Raw genomic sequence first — 24302 nt, 5'->3', positions numbered from 1 at the left:
CCCAGTCTTAGTCCCTAGGGTTCAATATTGAGTTGGCCCACCCTTTGCAGCCATCACAGCTTCAACTCTTCTAAGAAGGCTGTACACGAGATTAAGGAGTGTGTCTATGGGAATGTTTGACCATTCTTTCAGAACTGCATTTGTGAGGTCAGGCACTGATGTTGGACAAGAAGCCCTGGCTCGCAGTCTCCGCTGGCTCATCCATGTCTTTATGGACCTTGCTTTGTGCACTGGTGCGCAGTCATATTGGAACAGGAATGGGCCGGCCCTAAACTGTTCCCACAAAGTTAGGAGCATGAAATTGTCCAAAATGTCTTGGCACCTTAAGAGTTCCCTTCACTGAAACTATGGGCTAAACCCAAACCCTGAAAATCAACCCCACTCTATAATACCCCCTCCACCAAATGATTTGGACCAGTGCAAAAAGCAAGGTCCACAAAGACATGGATGAGTGAGTTTTGGGGTGCAGGAACGTGACTGGCCTGCACAGGGTCCTACCCTTAACCCGATAGAACACCTTTGGGATGAATTAGGGCACATACGAGCCAGGCCTTCATGTCAAACATCAGTGCCTAACCTCATAAATGCGCTTCTGGAAGAATGGTCAAACATTCCCATAGACAAACTCCTAAACCTTGTGGACAGCCTTCACAGAAGAGTTGAAGCTGTTATAGCTAGAAAAGGTGGTCCAGCTCAATACTGAACCCTACAGACTAAGACTGGGATGCCATTAAAGTTCATGTGCATGTAAAGGCAGGCAACCCAATACTTTTGACAATATAGTGTAATTCTACTACTTCTACTCTAATTTTCCACATTTTAGGAGGAAGAAGGTTTTCTCTGCACAAAGTTATTCTCAACGCTATGCCATATGTCTAATGCTGTTGCGCTTAAATCCCAAGCATTAATTAGTTAGCAAAGAAATGTTGTATTGCGACACTAATCTTGTTGATCTATTATAGAGACTACGAAAAAGTCTGAACGTATCCCTTAAACCTTAAAGTATTTAACCTTTTCACTTCATTTACTGTGGCAGGCAGCCTCTCCTGCGCGAACCGATGTAGCTGTATGTAGGTCGCGCACCTGCAGCGGGGAAGCGGGGACTCTGATGTATGGAGCCAGCGGCTCCGATTGCCGCCGGGCACCCCTGATTGTTCCCCGCTGAGAGAGAAGGATGGTCAGCTGTTGTAAACACAGCTGACCGTTCTTCTCTCTGGAATAATCACAGTGCACCTGTAATCCTTCTATATAGGATCACAGGTCTCTGTGATCATTTCAAAAGCCCAACCCCCATACAGTTAGAAACACTCCCCTAGGCTTACATTTAACCCCTTAATCACCCACTGTGTTAACCCCTTCCTATCAGTTTCATTATTACAGTAACAGTGCATATTTTTAGCACTGATTACTGTAGTAATGTCACCGGTCCCCCCCAAAAGTGTTAAAAATGTCAGTTAGGGGTCCGATCTGTCCGTCACAATGTCTTAGTCCCGCTAAAAATCACAGATCGCTGCCATTACCAGTAAAAAAAGGAAAACAATAAAAATAACATAAATCTTTCCTGTAGTTAGTAGTTGCGCAAACCAATCAAAATACGCTTATTGACATTTTTTTACCAAAAATATGTAGCAAAAAAACTAATTGGCCTAAAATGTTTTTTTGGAATGTTATATAGCAGAATGTGGAAAATATTATTATTTTTTTTCAGAATTGTCGCTCTTTTTTTTGTTTATAACGCAAAAAAAAAAAAAAAAGTACAGAGGTGACCAAATACAACCAAAAGAATGCTCTATTTGTGGGGAAAAAAGGACATCAATTTTAATTTAGGTACAGCGTCGCACGACCGCACAATTGTCCGTTAAAGTAACGCAGTGCCGAATCGCAAAAAATGGCCTGATCATTAACCTAAAATGTTTTTTTGGAATGTTATATAGCAGAATGTGGAAAATATTGTTAGTTTTTTTTTTCAGAATTGTCGCTCTTTTTTTTGTTTATAACGCAAAAAAAAAAAGGACATCAATTTTAATTTAGGTACAGCGTCGCACGACCGCACAATTGTCTGTTAAAGTAACGCAGTGCCGAATCGCAAAAATGGCCTGATCATTAACCACTTTAGCCCTGGAGGATTTGGCTTCTCAATGACCAGGCCCTATTTTGCGATTCGGCACTGCATGACTAAATTTAACGGACAATTGCGTGGTCATGCGACGCTGTACCCAAATTGACGTCCTTTTTTCCCACAAACAGAGATTTCTTTTGGTGGTATTTGATCACCTGTGCAATTTTTATTTTTTGCGCTATAAACAATAAAAGAGCGACAATTTTGAAAAAATAACAATATTTTTCACATTTTTTCCGTAAAAATCTAAATTTTTTAACATTTTAGGCCAATTTGTTTTCTGCTACATATTCTTGGTAAAAAAAAAAATGCAATAATTGCAAAAAATAATTGCAAAAAATTGCAATAAGCATATTTTGATTGGTTTGCACAAAAGTTATTGCGTTTACTAACTATGGGAAAGATTTATGTAATTTTTATTGTTTTTTTTTTAACTAGTAATGGCGGCGATCTGTGATTTTTTTTGTGAGACTGCGACATTGTGGCGGACCCCTGACTGACATTTTTGACACTTTTGGGGGTACCAGTGACATTACTGCAGTAATCAGTGCTATAAATATGCACTGTTACTGTAAGAATGACACTGGCAGGGAAGGGGTTAACTTTATTGGAGATCAAGGGGTTAAGTGTGTCCCTAGGGGCGTGATTCTGTCAAGGGGTGTGACTAGTGAAGTAACCACAGAGACATGTGATCCTATATAGCAGGATCTCATAGCCTCTGTGCTTACTTCAGGGAGAATGACAGACGGCTGTGTTTACATCAGCCGTCTGTCTTTCTCCCTCTCCTGCGGGAGATCGCGAGTGGCCGGTGGCCATCGGAGCCACCGGTCACACGCGCTGGCTCCCCAGGAAACAAGCAGGGGTGGGAGCGCGCCACCGGCGGCACGCGCTCGCCTCCTACAGTCTTGTGGGCGAGCGACGTAGATCTACGTTGCTTTGCCTGTAAGCGGCAGAGTGCCGCAGTAAATCTACATGAGGCGGGGCTAAAGTGGTTAAGGGGGGAAATTCCAGAATTGGTTAAATAATAACACCTGATTCAGCTAACACTTTCTATTGCTTTATGAGCTAATGTGCTACATTTCTCCATACCTGTAAAGAATTAAAAACAGCAAACATATACTGGAATACTATAGACTGTTCATTTACAGCAAGAACTCCAAAGATCCAGGAGCTTCCAAGAATCGGGAGAAGCACAGCAACTGCTTTGGCTGTCAATCTAGAATGCAAAAAAAGAAAACATGGTTAATTGTATATTAAAGGTTACCAATCCATTACAATTCAAACCTCACAAACATTAAGAATAGGTAAGGATATTGGTTTTGGGCTAGAGTAACATCAAATTTCACAGTATAAGGTTCAAATATGTCAAAAACTAGACATAAAGACAAGTCTAAAGCACTTCTTCAAAATGTGATTGTTACAGAATAAAACTGTAAAGCATATCTTGACATTACCAAGAAGTTGACACTAGTACCAAATCAAAACTGTTGTGCTGTTTAAAACACGCCACTGGCTGTGTCTTCCTCAATGACTGTGTTCATTCACTGTTGACATTTATGACTAGACACAATCAATGTGGGACTGACAGTACATCACCTTGGAGTCAGCTTTTTAAGGAACGGAATCAGTTCTGAAATATTAAACTTTTTCCAGCGCTCATGTTTGCCAACTAAACACTGCTAAATAACTACTATAGAAACTGCATGGAGAATCATAACAAATACAGCTGAGCAGGAATAATTTGAGTCATTGAAGTAAAGGGAATTCTAGCTGGCAAAATGTTGCTTTAAACTACCTTTGAAAAAATTATTGTGCTAATCCCCACTTTCCTACTACCTTGTATTATACGGTATATATTCATTGGTAAACAATAGGGATGAGCATAACCACTTCAGCTCTGGAAGATTTTACCCCCTTCATAACCAGGCCATTTTTTTGCTATTGGGCTCTATGCTACTTTAACTGACGATTGTGTGATCATACAAAGCTGTACTCAGACAAAATTTATATAATTGTTTTTCACACAAATAGAGTTTTTTTTTTTTTTTTCAGTTGTATTTGATCACCACTGGGTTTTTCATTTTTTTGAGATATAAACAAAAAAAGACTGAACATTTTGAAAAAAAATAATAATATGAATTATATTTTTTATAATATATAACATTATAATATATTATAATATATAAAATATATAAAATAATAATAATAATATTTTTTCCTCTGCTATAAATCATATCCAATAAAAAATAAATAAATAAAATCTCTTTATAAATTTTGACCAAAATGTATTATGCTACATGTTTTTGATTTAAAAAAATCCCAGTAAGTATATATTGATTGGCTTGCGTGAAAGTTATAGTACTTACAAACGTTGGTATATATACTGGAATTTTTATTGTTTTTATTTTTTTTTATACTACTAATGACGGTGGTCAATGACTTATAACGGGACTGCGATAGTACAGTGGGTAATCTGACCCTAACTGACTCTGGGAGGAAGTGACTGGCTGCCACTGACATCACCATTGACATTAACTACTTTCCAACAGTGCTATAGCCGAAAGACGGCTACAGCATGGGCTTCCAGTGTTGGGGAGGTCATCAATAGATGTCCTCCCGTGATCACGTTGCTCATGCTCTCTCTGTGGTGCACAGGCGGTGAGCTCTGTGATCGTCGAGTCCTTACAGAACGGGGTAAAAGGCCAATCACAGCAGCCCTTTACCACAAGATCACCTGTCAGCCAATGACAGCTGATCACGGAAGTAAACAAAAGCCAGTTATCGACTTTTATCTCTTCACGCTAAGAAGAAAGCTGGTAACTGGCTTCTGTTATAGGGACATCAGTCCCAACATAGCCCACCATTGCTGCTAATCAGTGCCCACCAGTTCCACCTATTAGTGCCCATCAGTGCTGCCAATCAGTGACAATCAGTTTCTCATCATCAGTGTCACTTATCAGTGCTGCCTACCAGTGCCTATCAGTACCCATCAGTGCCACCTCTCAGTGCCTATCAGTGCCACCGATCAGTCCCGCATATCAGTGCCACCTCTAAGTGCCCACCAGTGCCGTCTCATCAGTGCCCATCAGTGTAGCCTCATCAGTGCCCATCAGTGCCACCTATCAGTGTCCATTAGTGCCACCTCATCAGTGTCTATCAGTGCCCATCAGTGCAGCCTCATCAATGCATATTAGTAAAAGAGAAAACATTACCTGTTTGCAAAATTATATAACAAACTATAAAAAAAATTTCTTAAAATTTTCAGTCTTTTTTTATTTCTTTAGCAAAAAATAAATAACCAAATAGTCATTAAATGCTACCAAAAGAAAGCTCTATTTCTGTGAAAAAAATGAAAAAATGTTGTTTGGGTACAGTGTTGCATGACCACTAGTGATGTCGCGAACCTAAAATTTGCGGTTCGCGAACGGCGAACGCGAACATCGGCAAATGTTCGCGAACCGGCGAACCGGACGAACCGCCATAGACTTCAATAGGCAGGCGAATTTTAAAACACACAGGGACTCTTTCTGGCCACAATAGTGATGGAAAAGTTGTTTCAAGGGGACTAACACCTGGACTGTGGCATGCCGGAGAGGGATCACGCAAAAAAAAGTTCTTAAAAATTATAATTTTTTGATAGAGAGCCAATTATTGGAAAAATTAAAAAAAAAAAAAAATAAAAAATTTCTTTGGATTTAGCATCTGGGGGGTCTAAAAAGTGTACCTGTGAAGTTTCAGCTCTGTAGCATGTCCAGAACCCCTAAAAAACAGCATTTTTCTTATATTTTCAGGAATATGGCTTCTCTGCGGCTGGCTTTTTCTCTTGCAGGCTTTTTTCGGGCATTTTTTTAGGCAGGCATGTCATTTTTTGTATTTAGTGTCTGGGGGGTCACAAAAGTGTACCTGTCAAGTTTCAGCTCTGTAGCATGTCCAGAACCCCTAAAAAACAGCATTTTTCTTATATTTTCAGGAATACGGCTTCTCTGCGGCTGGCTTTTTCTCTTGCAGGCATTTATCGGGCATTTTTTTAGGCAGGCATGTCATTTTTTGTATTTAGTGTCTGGGGGGTCTAAAAAGTGTACCTATCAAGTTTCAGCTCTGTAGCATGTCCAGAACCCCTAAAAAACAGCATTTTTCTTATATTTTCAGGAATACGGCTTCTCTGCGGCTGGCTTTTTCTCTTGCAGGCATTTATCGGGCATTTTTTTAGGCAGGCATGTCATTTTTTGTATTTAGTGTCTGGGGGGTCACAAAAGTGTACCTGTCAAGTTTCAGCTCTGTAGCATGTCCAGAACCCCTAAAAAACAGCATTTTTCTTATATTTTCAGGAATACGGCTTCTCTGCGGCTGGCTTTTTCTCTTGCAGGCATTTATCGGGCATTTTTATAGGCAGGCATGTCATTTTTTGTATTTAGTGTCTGGGGGGTCACAAAAGTGTACCTGTCAAGTTTCAGCTCTGTAGCATGTCCAGAACCCCTAAAAAACAGCATTTTTCTTATATTTTCAGGAATACGGCTTCTCTGCGGCTGGCTTTTTCTCTTGCAGGCATTTATCGGGCATTTTTTTAGGCAGGCATGTCATTTTTTGTATTTAGTGTCTGGGGGGTCTAAAAAGTGTACCTGTCAAGTTTCAGCTCTGTAGCATGTCCAGAACCCCTAAAAAACAGCATTTTTCTTATATTTTCAGGAATACGGCTTCTCTGCGGCTGGCTTTTTCTCTTGCAGGCATTTATCGGGCATTTTTTTAGGCAGGCATGTCATTTTTTGTATTTAGTGTCTGGGGGGTCACAAAAGTGTACCTGTCAAGTTTCAGCTCTGTAGCATGTCCAGAACCCCTAAAAAACAGCATTTTTCTTATATTTTCAGGAATACGGCTTCTCTGCGGCTGGCTTTTTCTCTTGCAGGCATTTATCGGGCATTTTTTTAGGCAGGCATGTCATTTTTTGTATTTAGTGTCTGGGGGGTCACAAAAGTGTACCTGTCAAGTTTCAGATCTGTAGCATGTCCAGAACCCCTAAAAAACAGCATTTTTCTTATATTTTCAGGAATACGGCTTCTCTGCGGCTGTCTTTTTCTCTTGCAGGCATTTATCGGGCATTTTTTTAGGCAGGCATGTCATTTTTTGTATTTAGTGTCTGGGGGGTCACAAAAGTGTACCTGTCAAGTTTCAGCTCTGTAGCATGTCCAGAACCCCTAAAAAACAGCATTTTTCTTATATTTTCAGGAATACGGCTTCTCTGCGGCTGTCTTTTTCTCTTGCAGGCATTTATCGGGCATTTTTTTAGGCAGGCATGTCATTTTTTGTATTTAGTGTCTGGGGGGTCACAAAAGTGTACCTGTCAAGTTTCAGATCTGTAGCATGTCCAGAACCCCTAAAAAACAGCATTTTTCTTATATTTTCAGGAATACGGCTTCTCTGCGGCTGTCTTTTTCTCTTGCAGGCATTTATCGGGCATTTTTTTAGGCAGGCATGTCATTTTTTGTATTTAGTGTCTGGGGGGTCACAAAAGTGTACCTGTCAAGTTTCAGATCTGTAGCATGTCCAGAACCCCTAAAAAACAGCATTTTTCTTATATTTTCAGGAATACGGCTTCTCTGCGGCTGTCTTTTTCTCTTGCAGGCATTTATCGGGCATTTTTTTAGGCAGGCATGTCATTTTTTGTATTTAGTGTCTGGGGGGTCTAAAAAGTGTACCTGTCAAGTTTCAGCTCTGTAGTATGTCCACAACCCAAAAAAAACAGCATTTTTCTTATGATTTTTAGTAGAAAACTAATGCAGTGTCTTTCCAGCTGTCTTTTTTTCTTTCTGGCAAGCTGAAATATGATATGCCAAGGCAAACATGCCTATCAGTTGAGCTATGACACAGACAACACTGCACACATGGGGAAATATGTAAAACAAAAAACAGGAAAAGGAAATTAGGTGACGGTAACAAAACATGATATTGTGATTGGCCAAATAAAAAGTCACCTCGCGATGAGGTCGCGCCAAAGTCGCGCTAAGTCGCGCCAAAGTCGCACTGGAAGCGACGCTACTTTAGTGGTAGCGGCAGTGTAAACCAGCACTAAAACATCCAGTGTGTGAATACGATCAGGTATGATGTTTTATCGGTCAAGTAGTGTAAGGGTTACGCCCGTTGCCCGCTTCACAGTGACAGACCAAACTCTGACAGACCAAACTCCCCGTTTAACAGTCAGTCAGTCCATTTGCACAACCGCAAACTCCCAATTTGCACAAGGTTGGATACCAAGCTAGCCATGTCCCGTTCCTTGTCCTCACTGACATCATTGAAGGTCTCTTCCTCCACCCAGCCACATACAACACCAAGGGTCCCCGAAAGGTGAGAACAAGCCCCCTGGGACGCCTGCTGTGGCTGGTATTCCACCTCCTCAAAGCCACCTTCCTCCTCTGACTTCTCTTCTTCAGACTCCTCTCTCTGCGTTGCCACAGGTCCAGCAATTGACAACGACAAGGCTGCTTCTGGTGGTGATGAGGACCACAACTCTTCCTCTTCATGCTCATCTACAGCCTGATCCAGTACTCTTCGCAGGGCACGCTCCAGAAAAAACGCATATGGGATGAGGTCGATGATGTTGCCTTGGGTTCGACTGACCACCAGGGTTGTCATCTCCGCAAAAGGACGCATGAGCCTACAGCCATTGTTCATGAGCATTCAGTAACGCGGCCAAAAAATACCCAGCTCCGCAGAAAGAATGAAAGAAAATGAATGTTTTTTTTTATGAAAAATTATCCTGCGGATCGCTTTTGGTCTGTACACAATGAAGCAACGACCTTATCATCTGGGGTGTGCCAACACAATCCTAGAGGTGATCGCTTCATTGTGATACGCAAGCCCCTTCACCACGACAAGGTAACGATCACGAAGGGGAATTGACACATGTATGTGCCTTTTTTTTTGTTTTTTGTTTTTTTGCAGCCACAGTGTAGCACCAGAGGCCAGAAAAATTAGGCATGTACACATGCATGAAAAAGTAGGTATTGTTGCAGCCGCTGCTGTAGCAGCGGCCTGAAAAATTGAGGTTTTAAGGCAGAAAGTGCACTAAAACATTGCTGCTTGAACCGTAGTTGGTGGCGGAGACGTCACGTAAGTCATCCGGCATGCAGAGAATGATTATATACAGCAGCGTGTGGACCATTTTTAGGCCAAGGCATCTCAGTCATCACCAGGCCTTTTTTAGTCAAATGCATCCCCCACTGTCAGTCCCTTCGGGATCCATGCCTCATTCATCTTAATAAACGTGAGGTAATCAAGACTTTTTTGACCTAGGCGACTTCTCTTCTCAGTGACAATACCTCCTGCTGCGCTGAAGGTCCTTTCTGACAGCACACTTGAAGCGGGGCAGGCCAGAAGTTCAATGGCAAACTGGGATAGCTCAGGCCACAGGTCAAGCCTGCACACCCAGTAGTCAAGGGGTTCATCGCTCCTCAGAGTGTCGATATCTGCAGTTAAGGCAAGGTAGTCTGCTACCTGTCGGTCGAGTCGTTCTCTGAGGGTGGACCCCGAAGGGCTGTGGCGATGCATAGGACTAAAAAAGCTCCGCATGTCCTCCATCAACAAGACGTCTGTAAAGCGTCCTGTCCTTGCCGGCGTGGTTGTGGTGGTAGGAGGAGGATTACTTTCACCTCTTCCCCTGTTGGATTCCCGTTGTGCTGTGACATCACCCTTATACGCTGTGTAGAGCATAGTTTTTAACTTATTTTGTAGCTGCTGCATCCTTTGCGACTGCCGGTAATTGGGTAACATGTCACAGACTTTCTGCTTATACCGGGGGTCTAGTAGCGTGGCCACCCAGTACAGGTCGTTCTCCTTCAGCCTTTTTATACGAGGGTCTCTCAACAGGCATGACAGCATGAAAGACCCCATTTGGACAAGGTTGGATGCCGAGCTACTCATGTCCAATTCCTCGTCCTCACTGATGTCATTGAAGGTGTGTTCTTCCCCCCAGCCACGTACAACACCACGGGTACCAGATAGGTGACAACGAGCACCCTGGGATGCCTGCTGTGGTTGGTGTTCCTCCTCCTCAAAGCCACATTCCTCCTCTGACTCCTCTTCCTCACACTCCTCTTCCAGTGTTGCCGCAGGTCCAGCAATCGATGGTAAGGCTGTTTCTGGTGGTGGTGATGGTGACCACAACTCTTCCTCTTCCTCTTCACGCTCATCTACGGCCTGATCCAGCACTCTTCGCAGGGCACGCTCCAGGAAAAAAACATATAGGATGATGTCGCTGATGGTGCCTTCAGTGCGACTCACTAGGTTTGTCACCTCCTCAAAAGGACGCATGAGCCTACAGGCATTGCGCATGAGCGTCCAGTAGCGTGGCAAAAAAATACCCAGCTCCGCAGAGGCTGTCCTAGCACCCCGGTCATACAAATACTCGTTGACCGCTTTTTCTTGTTGGAGCAGGCGGTCGAACATTAGCAGTGTTGAATTCCAACGTGTCGGGCTGTCGCAAATCAAGCGCCTCACTGGCATGTTGTTTCGCCGCTGAATATCTGCAAAGTGCGCCATGGCCGTGTAGGAATGCCTGAAATGGCCACACACCTTCCTGGCCTGCTTGAGGACGTCCTGTAAGCCTGGGTACTTCTGCACAAAACGTTGCACAATCAGATTCAACACATGTGCCATGCACGGCACATGTGTCAACTTGCCCAAATTCAATGCCGCCAACAAATTGCTCCCGTTGTCACACACCACTTTGCCGATCTCCAGTTGGTGCGGGGTCAGCCACTGATCCACCTGTGCATTCAGGGCGGACAGTAGTGCTGGTCCGGTGTGACTCTCTGCTTTCAGGCAAGTCAACCCCAAGACAGCGTGACACTGTCGTATCCGGCATGTGGAATAGCCCCTGGGGAGCTGGGGGGGTGCAGTTGGTGTGGAGCAAGACGCAACAGCAGAAGAGGACTCAGCCGAGGAGGTTAGCAAAGAGGATGGAGTAGGAGGAGTAGAGGAGGTGGCAGCAGGCCTGCCTGCAAGTCGTGGCGGTGTCACCAACTCCTCTGCAGCAGAGCCACGCATTCCATGCTTGGCAGCCGCCAGCAGGTTTACCCAATGCGCAGTGTACGTTATATACCTGCCCTGACCGTGCTTTGCAGACCAGCTATCAGTGGTCAGATGGACCCTTGCCCCAACACTGTGTGCCAGACGTGACATGATTTCTTTTTCCACAATAGAGTACAGGTTGGGGATTGCCTTTTGTGAAAAATAATTTCGGCCGGGTACCTTCCACTGCGGTGTCCCAATAGCGACAAATTTTTTGAAGGCCTCAGACTCCACCAGCTTGTATGGTAAAAGCTGGCGGGCTAAGAGTTCCGACAAGCCAGCTGTCAGACGCCGGGCAAGGGGGTGACTCTGCGAGATTGGCTTTTTGCGCTCAAACATTTCCTTCACAGACACCTGACTGTGGGCAGGTGACGAGCAGGAACTGCTGAAGGTGAGAGGCGGAGGGGCGGGTTGTTGATAGGGGGCATGGAGGACAGCAGTGGTTGACGTGGCTGAAGATGCTGGACCAGGAGGAGGATGGTGGCTTTCAGTTTGTGTGCTGCTTTTACTCATGTGTTGATCCCATAGGCGTTTGTGATGTGAGATCATGTGCCTTCGCAAAGCAGTTGTACCTAGGTGGGTGTTGGACTTCCCACGACTCAGTTTCTTTTGGCACAGGTTACAAATGGCATCGCTGATATCAGAGGCAGACACACAAAAAAAATGCCACACTGCTGAGCTTTGCAAGGACGGCATTCTGGTGGTGGCAACAGCTTGCGTTGATTGGCGTGCTGTCTGGCTGACCCCGGGTGCCGAATCTACATGCTGTCTGACTGCGCCACTAGCTCCTTGCGATGACCTCCTCCCCCTGCTTCCAACTCGTCTCCTCCTCCTCTCTGTCTCCCCATCTGAACTTTCCCCCTCTTCTTCTGCTCTTCGAGCAGGCACCCAGGTGACATCCACAGACACATCGTCATCATCAGCCGCTTCACTTGACAACTCAGCAAAGGCAGCAGCAGCAGGTACAACATCATCATCATCACAATGTACGTCCATGTGTATAATGCTGCCTGACTGAGACATATCCCCGTTATCTACATCCTCTGGCACTAATAGTTGCGCATCACTTATTTCTTCAAACTGATGTGAAAATAACTCCTCTGACGGATCAAGTGAAGCGGCTGTGGTGCTAGTGTTGGTGGTGGTGCCGGCGGGCTGGCGAGTGGTAAATTGAGAGGTGCCCGAAGCTGAGCTGGAGGAGGATGGTGCATTAAGGTTCCGAGCGGAAGCTGTAGACGATTGGGTGTCCTGTGTAAGCCAGTCAACTATGGCCTCAGAATTTTTTGAGTTCAGGGGCTGTGGTGGCCTCTGAACACTGGGCATTATTCTAGAGCCTAAGGAAATCACAGCACCACGACCACGACGGCCCTTGCGGGGTGGCCTGCCTCTGCCTGTCATTTTTTTTTTAATGTGTTGTTACTGTTGTACTATGAGTGCAAGCTGCTGTGCCACCTTATATATCAGTGGTGGGTGGGCAGTGGCACAGTACACTCTCTGTGGACCTGACAGCAGTCACTGGCACCCAGGCAACTGCAATTTAAAAAATATATATATTTTTTTTTACTTTGCAAGCTGCTGTGCCACCTTATATATCAGTGGTGGGTGGGCAGTGGCACAGTACACTCTCTGTGGACCTGACAGCAGTCACTGGCACCCAGACAACTGCAATTTAAAAAATATATATATATTTTTTTACTTTGCAAGCTGCTGTGCCACCTTATATATCAGTGGTGGGTGGGCAGTGGCACAGTACACTCTCTGTGGACCTGACAGCAGTCACTGGCACCCAGGCAACTGCAATTTAAAAAAATATATATATATTTTTTACTTTGCAAGCTGCTGTGCCACCTTATATATCAGTGGTGGGTGGGTGGGCAGTGGCACAGTACACTCTCTGTGGACCTGACAGCAGTCACTGGCACCCAGGCAACTGCAATTTAAAAAAATATATATATTTTTTTTACTTTGCAAGCTGCTGTGCCACCTTATATATCAGTGGTGGGTGGGCAGTGGCACAGTACACTCTCTGTGGACCTGACAGCAGTCACTGGCACCCAGGCAACTGCAATTTAAAAAAATATATATTTTTTTTTTACTTTGCAAGCTGCTGTGCCACCTTATATATCAGTGGTGGGTGGGCACACAGTGGCACTGCAGTGGGCACAGTACACTCTGTGGACCTGACAGTCACTGGCAGCCCAGGCAACTGCAATAATAAAAAATATTTTTTTTTTCAATTTATTGCAACAAGATGCTGTGCCAACGTATATATATCAGTGGTGGGCAGTGCACTGCAGTGGGTACAGTGCACTCTGTGGACCTGACACAGCACTCACTGCAATTATGACAGAGAAAAAAAAAATATTTTTTAAAATGCCAGGTACTGTGCCTGTGCCACCCGAAATGAGTGTGGTGTGCACACAGTACAGTCTGTGGTAGGTCTGTGGCCTCTCACACACAGCGGGCAGGCAACTGCAGTGTACAATAGATATATATATATATATATATATAAAGAAAAAAATCTATTACCTTACCAGCCCTTGAAAGGGCTTTTGGGGACACTATATATATATATATATGTATATATATAAAAATAAAAAAATCCTCAATTACCAGCCCTTAAAAGGGCTTTTGGGGACACTAGATAGATATAGATATATATATATATGAAGAAACAACTCAATTACCAGCCCTTAAAAGGGCTTTTGGGGACGCTAGGTATATATATATATATATATATATATAAAAAAAAAAAACCACAAATACCAGCCCTTAGAAGGGCTTTTTGGGGTGCTGATATTACAGCAGTAGTGGACCAAGAACACTGCAAGACCAGGAACACTGACTAACTGTCCCTAGCTTAACAGCAGCAGCAGCAGCAGCAGCTCTCTCCCTATTCTCACTACACACACTGCTTCAGAATGATCTAAGATGGATGCTGCCCTTGCTTATTTATAGGAGGTGGGAGGGTGTGGGAGGGAGGTACGCTGATTGGCTGGAAATGTGTCTGCTGACTGTAAAGTTCAGGGTCAAAGTTTGCCTCAATGATGTCTTATGGGGGGCGGACCGAACATCGCATATGTTCGCCGGCAGCGGCGAACGCGAACATGCTAAGTTCGCCGGGAACTGTTCGCCGGCGAACAGTTCTATACATCTCTAATGACCACGCAATGGTCATTTAAAGTACTTTAACTAACAATTGCGTGGTCTTGCGAGGCTGTACCCAAATACAATTGTTGTCCTTTTTTTCCCACAAATAGAGATTTCTTTTGGTGCTATTTGATCACCTGTGCGATTTTTAGATTTTGCGCTATAAACAAAAAAGAGCGACACTTTTGAAAAAAAAAAACACAATATTTTTTACTTTTCGCTATAAAATATTCCCAATAAAAAAATTTAGAAAATCAAATTTTTTTATCAGTTTAGGCCAGTTTGTATTCTGCTTCATATTTTTGGGAAAAAAAATCCCAAAAAGCGTATATTAATTGTTTTGCACAAAAGTTATAGCGTTTACAAACTATGGGATAGATTTTTGGACTTTTTATTCATTTTTTTTCGTTTTTGTTAGAAATGGTGGCTATCAGCAATTTTTAGCGGGACTGCGACATTGCGGCGGACAAATCTGACAGGAAGTGACACTTTTTGGGGACCAGTGACACCAATACAGTGATCGGTGCTAAATTTTATGCACTGTTACTGTAAAAATGACATTGGCAGGGAAAGGGTTAATACTGGGGGTGATCAAGGGGTTAAGTGTGAGCCTAACTGTGGGAGCTCTGTGAAAGGCACACACAGATTGGTGTTTCAGCTTAGCTGAGACACACGATCTCACTGTCCCTGTCTGACAGGAGAGCCGCATGCTTTGTTTACAGACGGCTCTCCTGTCAGTTTCCTCGAAGATGAATCACAGTGGGAGCGCGGTCCGTGTACACATAATCATGTACATGTACGTGATTATGCGCAGCCGAGCCGCCCTGCCGCAGTAAATCTGTGTAAGGCGGTTGGCAAGTGGTTAAATTCCTGAACTTCTCTCAGTTCGGGTCGAACATGAGGCAAATCCAACTCTTTTGCAGTTTGGGAAAATCAATGCGGCTGTTCACAGCTATAGTATCCAGTTACCAATTTTGCATTTCCTGGCCTTTTAACTGTGGTCATGTGGCTTAGAATGGTCAATAATGGGGATTATTTATTGTGTTACATTACTGTGATTTGCAATGTGGTGGGCTACATATTAATGTGCACCCTCCTGTGTTCACAATGCACAGACCCAACAGCACTTTTCAGGACTTTTTTGCAGCTTCTATTTCCCCACCCCCACTCCCTTTGTAGTCTTTTTTTTATTTTATTTGGGATTTTTTTCTTCTATTTCATTTTATTGCATTTATTTATTTTACTTTCAACTAGGTTAAAAAAATAGAGTTGTGGTTTATTGTTTTAGGGTTATGGTTTAGTGTTTTAGGTTTTGTTATCTGAGGAGGTATATTGCCTTTTAGTGTAATTTTGCTAGGGTTTTTTTTTACTTCAGCATCAGCAGCCTGAGGGGTGTAGTTCAGTAGGGGGGCATGCTGCAAAGGGCAAGGCATACAGTTTGCTTGGACTTTGTGACAAGGCTTATAGCTACACCCCCTCCTACCATTTCTAGCAGCATCCTGGATCACATAGGAGTCTCCTTCACAGCTGTTGAAATGGAATAAAACAATTTCCCTTAATGATGCCCAGCACATCTATGCTAGCTTGGAAAAACTACTAGCTTTACAGCTGCTCGCATTTTAGCTGGTAGATTCACCCCTTTGTGAGTTTTTTGGCTTGTGCTACACCACAGTGGCAAGTACCCAGCCATAATTTTATTGCCCAGAAAGCCTTTACTCTACCGAAATGTGGAAGTTCTGGCCCAACGTACATGGACATGAATGTTAAGTCTCCTTTACATCCCTGGGTACATGGATACATTTCTTGGCAATGATGCATAATGAGGCCCACTGCCTAAACTGGAGGTGCCACCCTTGATGATAGTGACAGTACAGTCACGTCTACCTCCTCATCCTCAATAACGTAATCTGAAGGCTCCATTGAGACAGAGGCTTTAGGAGAAAAAGGAGCAGTACAAGGAGGAGGAGGTGGGTTGGGGCTCTGGTGGAGAGGAGAACAAAGGACAGGCTTCCAGGGGGACTTTTCACCCCTCCCAAACAGTGGAAAAACCTGTTGCCCACATTTTAATGCCCAATGTGCTTTGATCCCTAAATCACTGAAAGTGGAGACTGCCTCAACAATCTTTTTAAGTTGTTTTTCCAGCCACAGTAGACTGGTCCAGCAGGCAGCAGTCAAATCCATAAACCAAGCCTAAATCATAGGACTGCAGACTACTTAGGGGCCAGGGCTAATGCAGACACTCTCAGAAGTGGGGACTCTATGGACTATTAGGTTTTTCAGACTGGTCTACTGGCCAGGGGTTGTACAGTATGCGCTGGAGCTTCTGTATTTGCTGTCTGAAAGAACCTTCAGCACAGCAAGATTTTTTGTTAAACATCTCCTTGTAATACAATGCCCCACAAAAAATGGTACCTTACACCATTAAAAGATCTTATCACCTCTGCTGCCTGTGAACATTACTAGCTCCTGCCATGTCTACTGGCCTGCCACTGCCACCATTACCAGCTCTTGACACCTTTGTTGGCCTGACATCATTACCAGCTCCTGTGGCATCCTCAGCTCCTACCACATATCCTGACCTGAAACTGTCACCAATACCAGCTCTTGTCACTTCTGTTGGCCTGCCACCATTACAAGCTCATGCCACCTCTGCTGGCATGCCAACAATACTAGCTACAGCCACCTCTCCTAGTCAGCTGCTGCCACTATTACTAGTTCTTGTCAACTCTACTGGCCTGCTTACCAGCTTCTGTGGCATCTGCTGGCCTGTTTAAATTTTTTCAGCTCTTTCCACATCTCCTGGAATTCCACTGTTACCATTACAAGCCCTTGACACTTTTTTTGGCCTACCACCATTACAAGTAAGGATGCACTGACCTTAGCTGGGTTAAATTTAAGCAGGGTTCAGCAAACTTCAAAGAGGTTTGGATGAAAAACTTGGGAAATAGTCCCATTGAAATAATGGGAGCAGAATCTGTCAAATCGAAAATGTCTTTTCTGGGCTAATAGGCAAAGGAGTACCACAAAATAGCATGGGGGTGGGAACTGTCCTGGGGAACATTTAAAAAAATATTAAAGAGGTGTGATCATATGATAACACTAGAAATTCTGGATAACCCTCTGCACACTGCTATATACCCTTTCTAGCAAACATTGCAATGAAAAACAGGGTTTTTTAGTTTACACATATGACAATACATGTTTAAGCTGGCCAACTGCATCAAAGTAATTCCTCTTTTTTGTCTGTCCAGACACAAAGTGGGGGAGAGCTACTGGATTCAGGTCTGGTTATTGACCTGTATTGCAACAGAAACAAGATATTCTTGTGCTCAAATCCCAATAGCTTGTACATGCATATATTTTATCAGGTGCTAAAGGGATTGTGACCACATGTTAACACTAGAAATTCTGGATAACCCTCTGCACACTCCTATATACCCTTTCTAGCAAACTTTACAACCTGACAGATTATGTACATGTACAAGCTATTGGGATTTGAGCACAGGTATATCTTGTTTCTGTTTCCATTACTAGCTACTGACACCTTTGCTGAATTTGAAAAAAATCTTTCATATAGATTGACCACAAAGCAGTGAGGCAGAGGAACCCGCCAGGTGGGGGGTGAGGGACGCTGACTCACCCAACCAAAACTGCGGGAGCAGAGAGCCAACACTGCATGAGTGTCAAACAATGAAAGGAAAAAATTGGGCCATGGGGGATTTTTATGGTGCCGTAAGAATAAATATACACACAATTCATAGAAAAGATGATATCATTTTTAAAATTCTATTGCGATGAGGGTGCCTTTTTCTTTCTGCAAATTCTATGTAATAACCGCTTCCCTTCTCCTTACCTTTGCTGAATTGCCACCATTACCATTACCTGCAACCTCTACTGACTTGCCACCATTACTAGTCTCTTTGTTCTCTCCTGCACAATTCCATTTCTCCAACATGGAAAAGGTACCAACAATTATGCTTTCACAGCTGGGGCTGCACTTGGGAGCTGCACCTGTGTTTGTGGCCTATTCCAGACCTAAACATACCTTAACTAGTTTAGACTCACATGTGTTTCTTGTGGATCAAATGGCACTTTTCCACTGCAAGTACCGGCTCGGCTATACTCGGCCCTGCTTGGCCCGGTTTGGTTTTCCACTGCATGGTACTGCATGGTACGGTGTTGGAACGGTTCGGTACGGTTTGGTATGCTTTGCTTTTCCACTAAAGAAGTACTAAATTAAGTGGGTGGGATAACAACGATTCTCTGACCAATCAGTGGCTAGTAGTGACTGCATGCAAAGGATTGTGGGATATGGTACCAGTTTGGTACCTCTTGGAACCACAATCGAGGTGGTACTGTTTTAGAGAGCCGTACCATTCGGTTCCATGTAGTGGAAAAGCGCTGCCGTACCGTACTGAACCGTTCCTACACCGTACCATGCGGTACCAGCAGTGGAAAAGCACAAAAGCAAGCCGAACTGTTCGGTTCCATGCAGTGGAAAAGCCCCAAAAGTAAGTCACATCAGATCAGGTCAGTAGAAAACAACAAGTTATAAGATACAAATAATAGCCACAGAGTGTAAAACCATTATACCTATTTATAAAACAAAGCAATAAAAACACAGTTACAAACACTGTACACTACAGTCTGTGAACCTGGGAAGACAGCTTGGAAAATATTCCATTCAGGATCCTCTGTACAGTGAGACTCATATTGTATCTCTATCTCCAGCCACTCATGCCACAGAACTACGTCCTTTTATTGGTTTGTTTTATAATGACACTTGAGCAGAGAATATGAAACATTGTGGCATTTCAATCATGATTTGGAGCATAGTTATAAACTTTTTGGCTTATTTGGAACAATTATTTCTGATTGTTTATATGTTGTTTTGACAAGGATCACCACAATCACTTACAGAGATAATTGACTCATGCTAAAACCTGCAACATCAACCTAATCAAGCTGCTTACATCATGCACTGACTGTAGAATATACTGTATGTGGCTATTATATCTGAAATTACAAAGTATATTGTTGATAAAACTTACCTTGTCTTTCCATCTGACACTGTGACTTTGCCAAACTTTTCTTTACTCCCCATTGAATGTGCTTGTGTCTCAGAAATAACACACTCTCATTTCAATTGTATGATAAAAACTGCCTTGTCTCTCCTTTTTACCTAAAAAAGTTGCATACATATCCTCCAGCAAATATACAATATTTGAGTCTATTTTCTCTAAAATAATGCATGCTTGTTTTTATTTCAGGATAAAAACTGCATTGTCTCTAGCATATGGGATTGTGGCTTTAAAGTGTATTTATGCACTCTGTTGTGGCATTTTATTAAACTTTTAAGACAACACGGGGTCATATTGCAAAAAAGAAGCTCACAAACTATACTATGCAACTGTTTTGCAATTTACCAATTATTACAGAGTTGTGGATCTGCTGTGGCTGCATATTCAGCTCAGACCTATTACTGCTGCATAAAAAAATACCTAAAAAAACTTTTTCTTCCAGTTGTATTGAATCAGATATATTTAACCCAAACAATAATGTAATCATTTTTTAAAAATCTATTATACAGTATATGCAAAATATAGGATTCCAAAATACACTATATTACCAAAAAGATTGTGACTCCAGTCTTTACATGCACATGAACTTTAAATGCATCCCAGTCTTAGTCTAGAGGTTCAATATTGAATTGGCCCACCTTTTGCAGCTATAAGAGCTTCAACTCTTCTGGGAAGGCTGTCCACAAGGTTTAGGAGTGTGTCTATGGGAATTTTTGACCATTCTTCCAGAAGCGCATTTGTGAGGTCAGGCATTGATGTTGAAAAGAAGGCCTGGCTCACAGACTCTAAATCATCCCAAAGGTGTTCTGTCAGGTTGAGGTCAGGCACAGATACCAACTAAGGGCACTCCAGACAATGTGATAGAAAATGTGATCAAAATTTATTTGGCACGTATGCCTAAGCAACACCCAATACAGATAGAAAAATCAGGGTGGCAAATAAGACACTACAAAAAAACATTAAAAACCATAAAATTACATGAATGCACATGGAAGTGACAAATAAACCACCTCTATAGATATCACAGGACCAGACAGGCATCAGCATACCATGTAAGCTGTATGCCCTGAATGGTGCTGTGCGAGGACCTCATCAATAAGTAGTTGAGAGCTCTCATAAACCCTGTGGCTGGTGGGCCGGCAAGAAATGTGGACACGGTGTGTTGCACATGAGATGAACTCAATGCGAAAAAATAGGACAAACAATGTGTAGGACCCTGCCACACTAGTATATGCTGGGGGGATGGTCAGTGCGTAACCCTAAAATAGTCCGTGATCGAAGAGTCCCCTCAGTGTCCAAGTAAAGGGATATGGGGGTGTGCGCCAATCCAATAAAGGGCTGCAGAAATGAGACAGTGGTCTCAGTGTGGGGACAGTCATATCACATGGGTACACAGCGGCCTGAGTTGAATGGGTGGCCCTGAGTGTTTCTCCGCCAGTTGATGTAAAGGCCGTGTTTAGCTCTAATAGTAGAGAGCAAGCCACAGGGATAATGGATGTCCGGTCGGTCGTTTACCTGGTAGTAGCTGGCTGGATAGTTACACGTGGGTCAAGCCAGAAGGACAAGCTGCAAGGTGGTGTAGAGCGGCGGTGACATCATATGGACCAGATGAACAGGTCCCACGCTCCCGTCCTTCAGGGGTTCTACCCGTGCGATGGGCTGCACCGGCGGCTGTGAGGTGGACTTCCAGGTCAGAGGTATCCGCCGGACGTCACATCCGGTTTAGCGGTCTGCCGGGCGCCTGCAGGGGAACAGCCTGGGAAGTGGTGGACGGGGGGTCCTGTATGGAAGGTCGGTCACCGAATGTGCATTAGGAGAGATGCTGGATGCTGATGCGTTTCACCGACTGCAACGTCGGTTTCTTCAGAGCTAGTGAATGAATGGGAAGTTTTTTCTATCTGTATTGTGTGTTGCTTAGGCATACGTGCCAAATACATTTTGATCACATTTTCTATCACATTGTCTGGAGTGCCCTTAGTTGGTATCTGTGTTTGAGTTTGTCAGATTTCTATCTGTCAACTCAACAACCCCTTTTTTCATATGACACTGTTTGACCAACGGTCACGATCCATGACATACCTTAACCTATCGCATTAGCACAGGGTTATTTTTCTTCCCATTAACTTTTTATATTGGGTCCCTGATCTAGGCCTCCCTGTGAAACACAAACCTCTCCCCCCTTTTTTTAAGGTTGAGGTCAGGACTTTGTGCAGGCCAGTCAAGTTCCTCCACCCCAAACTCGCTCATCCATGTCTTTATGGACCTTGCTTTGTGCACTGGTCCAAATCTTTTGGGGGAGGGGGATTTTGGTGTGGGATTGTTTTTCAGAAGATGGGCTTGACCCCTTGGTTCCAGTGAAGGGAACCCTTAAGGGATCAGCATACCAAGACATTTTGGACTATTTCATGCTCCCAACTTTGTGGGAACAGTTTGGGGTTGGCCCCTTCCTGTTCCAACATGACTGCACAACAGTGCACAAACAAGGTCCATAAAGACATGAATGAGTGAGTTTAGGGTGGATGAACTTGCCTGGCCTGCACAGAGTCCTGACTGCAACCCAATAGAATAGCTTTGGGATGAATTAGAGCACAGACAGCTAGCCAGACCTTCTCTCAACATCAATGCCGGACCTCAAAAATGCGCTTTTGGAAGAATGGTCAAACATTCCCATAGATACACCCCTAAACCTTGTGGATAGCCTTAACAAAACAGTTGACGCAGGTACCATACACAGCTCATTTAAAGACTGGTGTTTTCCCAAGTCACTCGCAAAGTTGCATAAAAAGGAGGACCCTCCCCTTGCTGTAAGGTATTTTTCACTTTTGTTTTTGTATTGGAACATGTTACTCCTGCCAGTATCCAACTCCATGTACCTTTGTTTGATAACCCCCTGCCTATTAGCCTTGAAAATGGTCAGAATTGATTTTCCTAGATTTGCCTGCCTTAGAGTTTAATGGCTTTTGCAATTTTTGGACTTTGCAATGGGATCAAAAAACACTCCGCCAACTAAGCGCAGACACAATTGCGCATCCCTAGAAAGCAAAGCCATAAAGGGAGACAAAAACCCAATAAAATGATTTGTTGACCTAAACATGTATTTTGTGACTTTGACTTGTGTGAAGTTAACCTATGACATCTCCATTCTTTTTTTACCTCACATCAGCTTATTCAGTGATCTCCTAACAAGAAACCCGACAGGAAAAAAAATTACATCAGGATACTTTTTTTAAAGGCAAAAGATTTCTAAAACAGTAGCCTGCAGTAGTTATATAATAACTACCGTAGCTCAGCTCTCCAAGCAATACTGACCCCTTCTCCAGTACTGACTCCTCAGGCTCTCTGCTCACCAATGCACAGCCAGTCCTCTTACAGTTTGAATGATGCCCAGCGAGGTAGAAATCAAGCCTTCGGTTGGGCTTTAATGATTGCTGTTCTTATAAGATTTGCCTATCTTATTTAATACATCCTGAATTCACCCCCAAGCCATGAGAAACATAAATGGGCAACATTGAGGAGACAATGAGTATTATAGATCAGAGTTAATTTTACTTTTATATTTAAAAGTCAAATTATAAAGGAAAAAAAATGTATGATTGGTCAGTTTATGGTGAGATGGGCAAAATGGACCAGAAACGCCATGTCATGCTATGAAGGTTCCTTTATAAGGTGTAAAATATCTAAATGCAATTCGGACCAATGGCTCTGTATGTTAGGCAGTATCTAAGCTATAAATCAGCCCTTGTGAGCTCACAGCACTTTCCAATAAGTTCAATAAAAATTATGAACTTGAAAAAGAATGCAATACCAAATATTTAATTAAATAACACAAAGGGTACAAAAAGTCACAAAATACTTTAGTGTCTTTAAATGTTATTAGACTTTGGGAAGTCTTTTCATCACTTTTCACAGTATAATGTATTTGTATATAAGTTACACTATTTTATATATTTACATTTATGCAGATTAATTAAATGTGTCACAAAAATTATAGAAAAGTATATTAGTATAAGAGTTAAGGAATATTATTTACACTTGTGTTTTCTGGGGCTGAAAAAGGAATATATTGTAGCAAAACTCCAAGCATTCCATTACATGTTGCTTTATTTCTGAGTCTGTAAATGATTTGCACCTAAGAAAAATGACCTGAGTTTATTAAGACATTCTGAGTTTGTTATTCTTAGATCAGCTTCCATTATTCATTTTATGATCAAAGTAAAGAGAAAGTAAATAAAACAAGAAAAGAAACATCACTGTATTACTGGTGCGACTAAAGGAGAAAGTTTATAATGCCATAAAGAAAACAGCCCTGCTAAGTCAATACTTCCTGTTATTTCTGCTTTCCAATTTCTGCCTCTCTCCAGACAATCTGTCAGTCCCAAGAAGCAGGGCAAGATTGATCATACTAAAAGAAATTAGCCCAAGCTGCCATTACTCTTGGAAAGCAAATTGTATTGCTTTTCAAAACATTCCCATAAGTCACATTGGAGATTCAGTGATGATGTAGGTGAGGTATATATATATATATATATATATATATATATATTACAGTGGGGATCGAAAGTTTGGGCACCTCAGGTAAAAATGTGTATTAATGTGCATAAAGAAGCCAAGGAAAGATGGAAAAATCTCCAAAAAGCATCAAATTACAGATTAGACATTCTTATAATATGTCAACAAAAGTTTGATTTTATTTCCATCATTTACATTTTCAAAATTACAGAAAACAAAAAAATGGCATCTGCAAAAGTTTGGGCGCCCTGCAGAATTTATAGCATGCACTGCCCCCTTTGCAAGGCTGAGACCTGCCAGTGTCATGGATTGTTCTCAATCATTGTCTGGGAAGACAAGGTGATGTCAATCTCAAAGGTTTTAAATGCCCAGACTCATTT

At 42.8% G+C, this 24302-nt stretch overlaps 1 protein-coding gene across 1 annotated transcript in view; it reads right to left on the bottom strand.

Annotated features, from left to right (window-relative positions):
* Nucleotides 1-24302, bottom strand: part of ADGRD1 (adhesion G protein-coupled receptor D1) — an 897745-nt gene that overhangs the window by 14480 nt on the left and 858963 nt on the right. Inside the window, exon 22 of the mRNA XM_082270985.1 lies at nucleotides 3209-3335. Coding sequence (XP_082127111.1) covers nucleotides 3209-3335 — 127 coding nt within the window. The remainder of the gene's footprint in view (nucleotides 1-3208; nucleotides 3336-24302) is intronic.

Source organism: Pelophylax lessonae (genome assembly GCF_965119305.1).
Source record: "Pelophylax lessonae genome assembly, chromosome: 1".
NCBI lineage: Eukaryota > Metazoa > Chordata > Amphibia > Anura > Ranidae > Pelophylax > Pelophylax lessonae.
The sequence above is the reverse complement of the archived record's forward strand: the minus strand, read 5'-3'. Positions and strand labels throughout refer to the sequence as shown.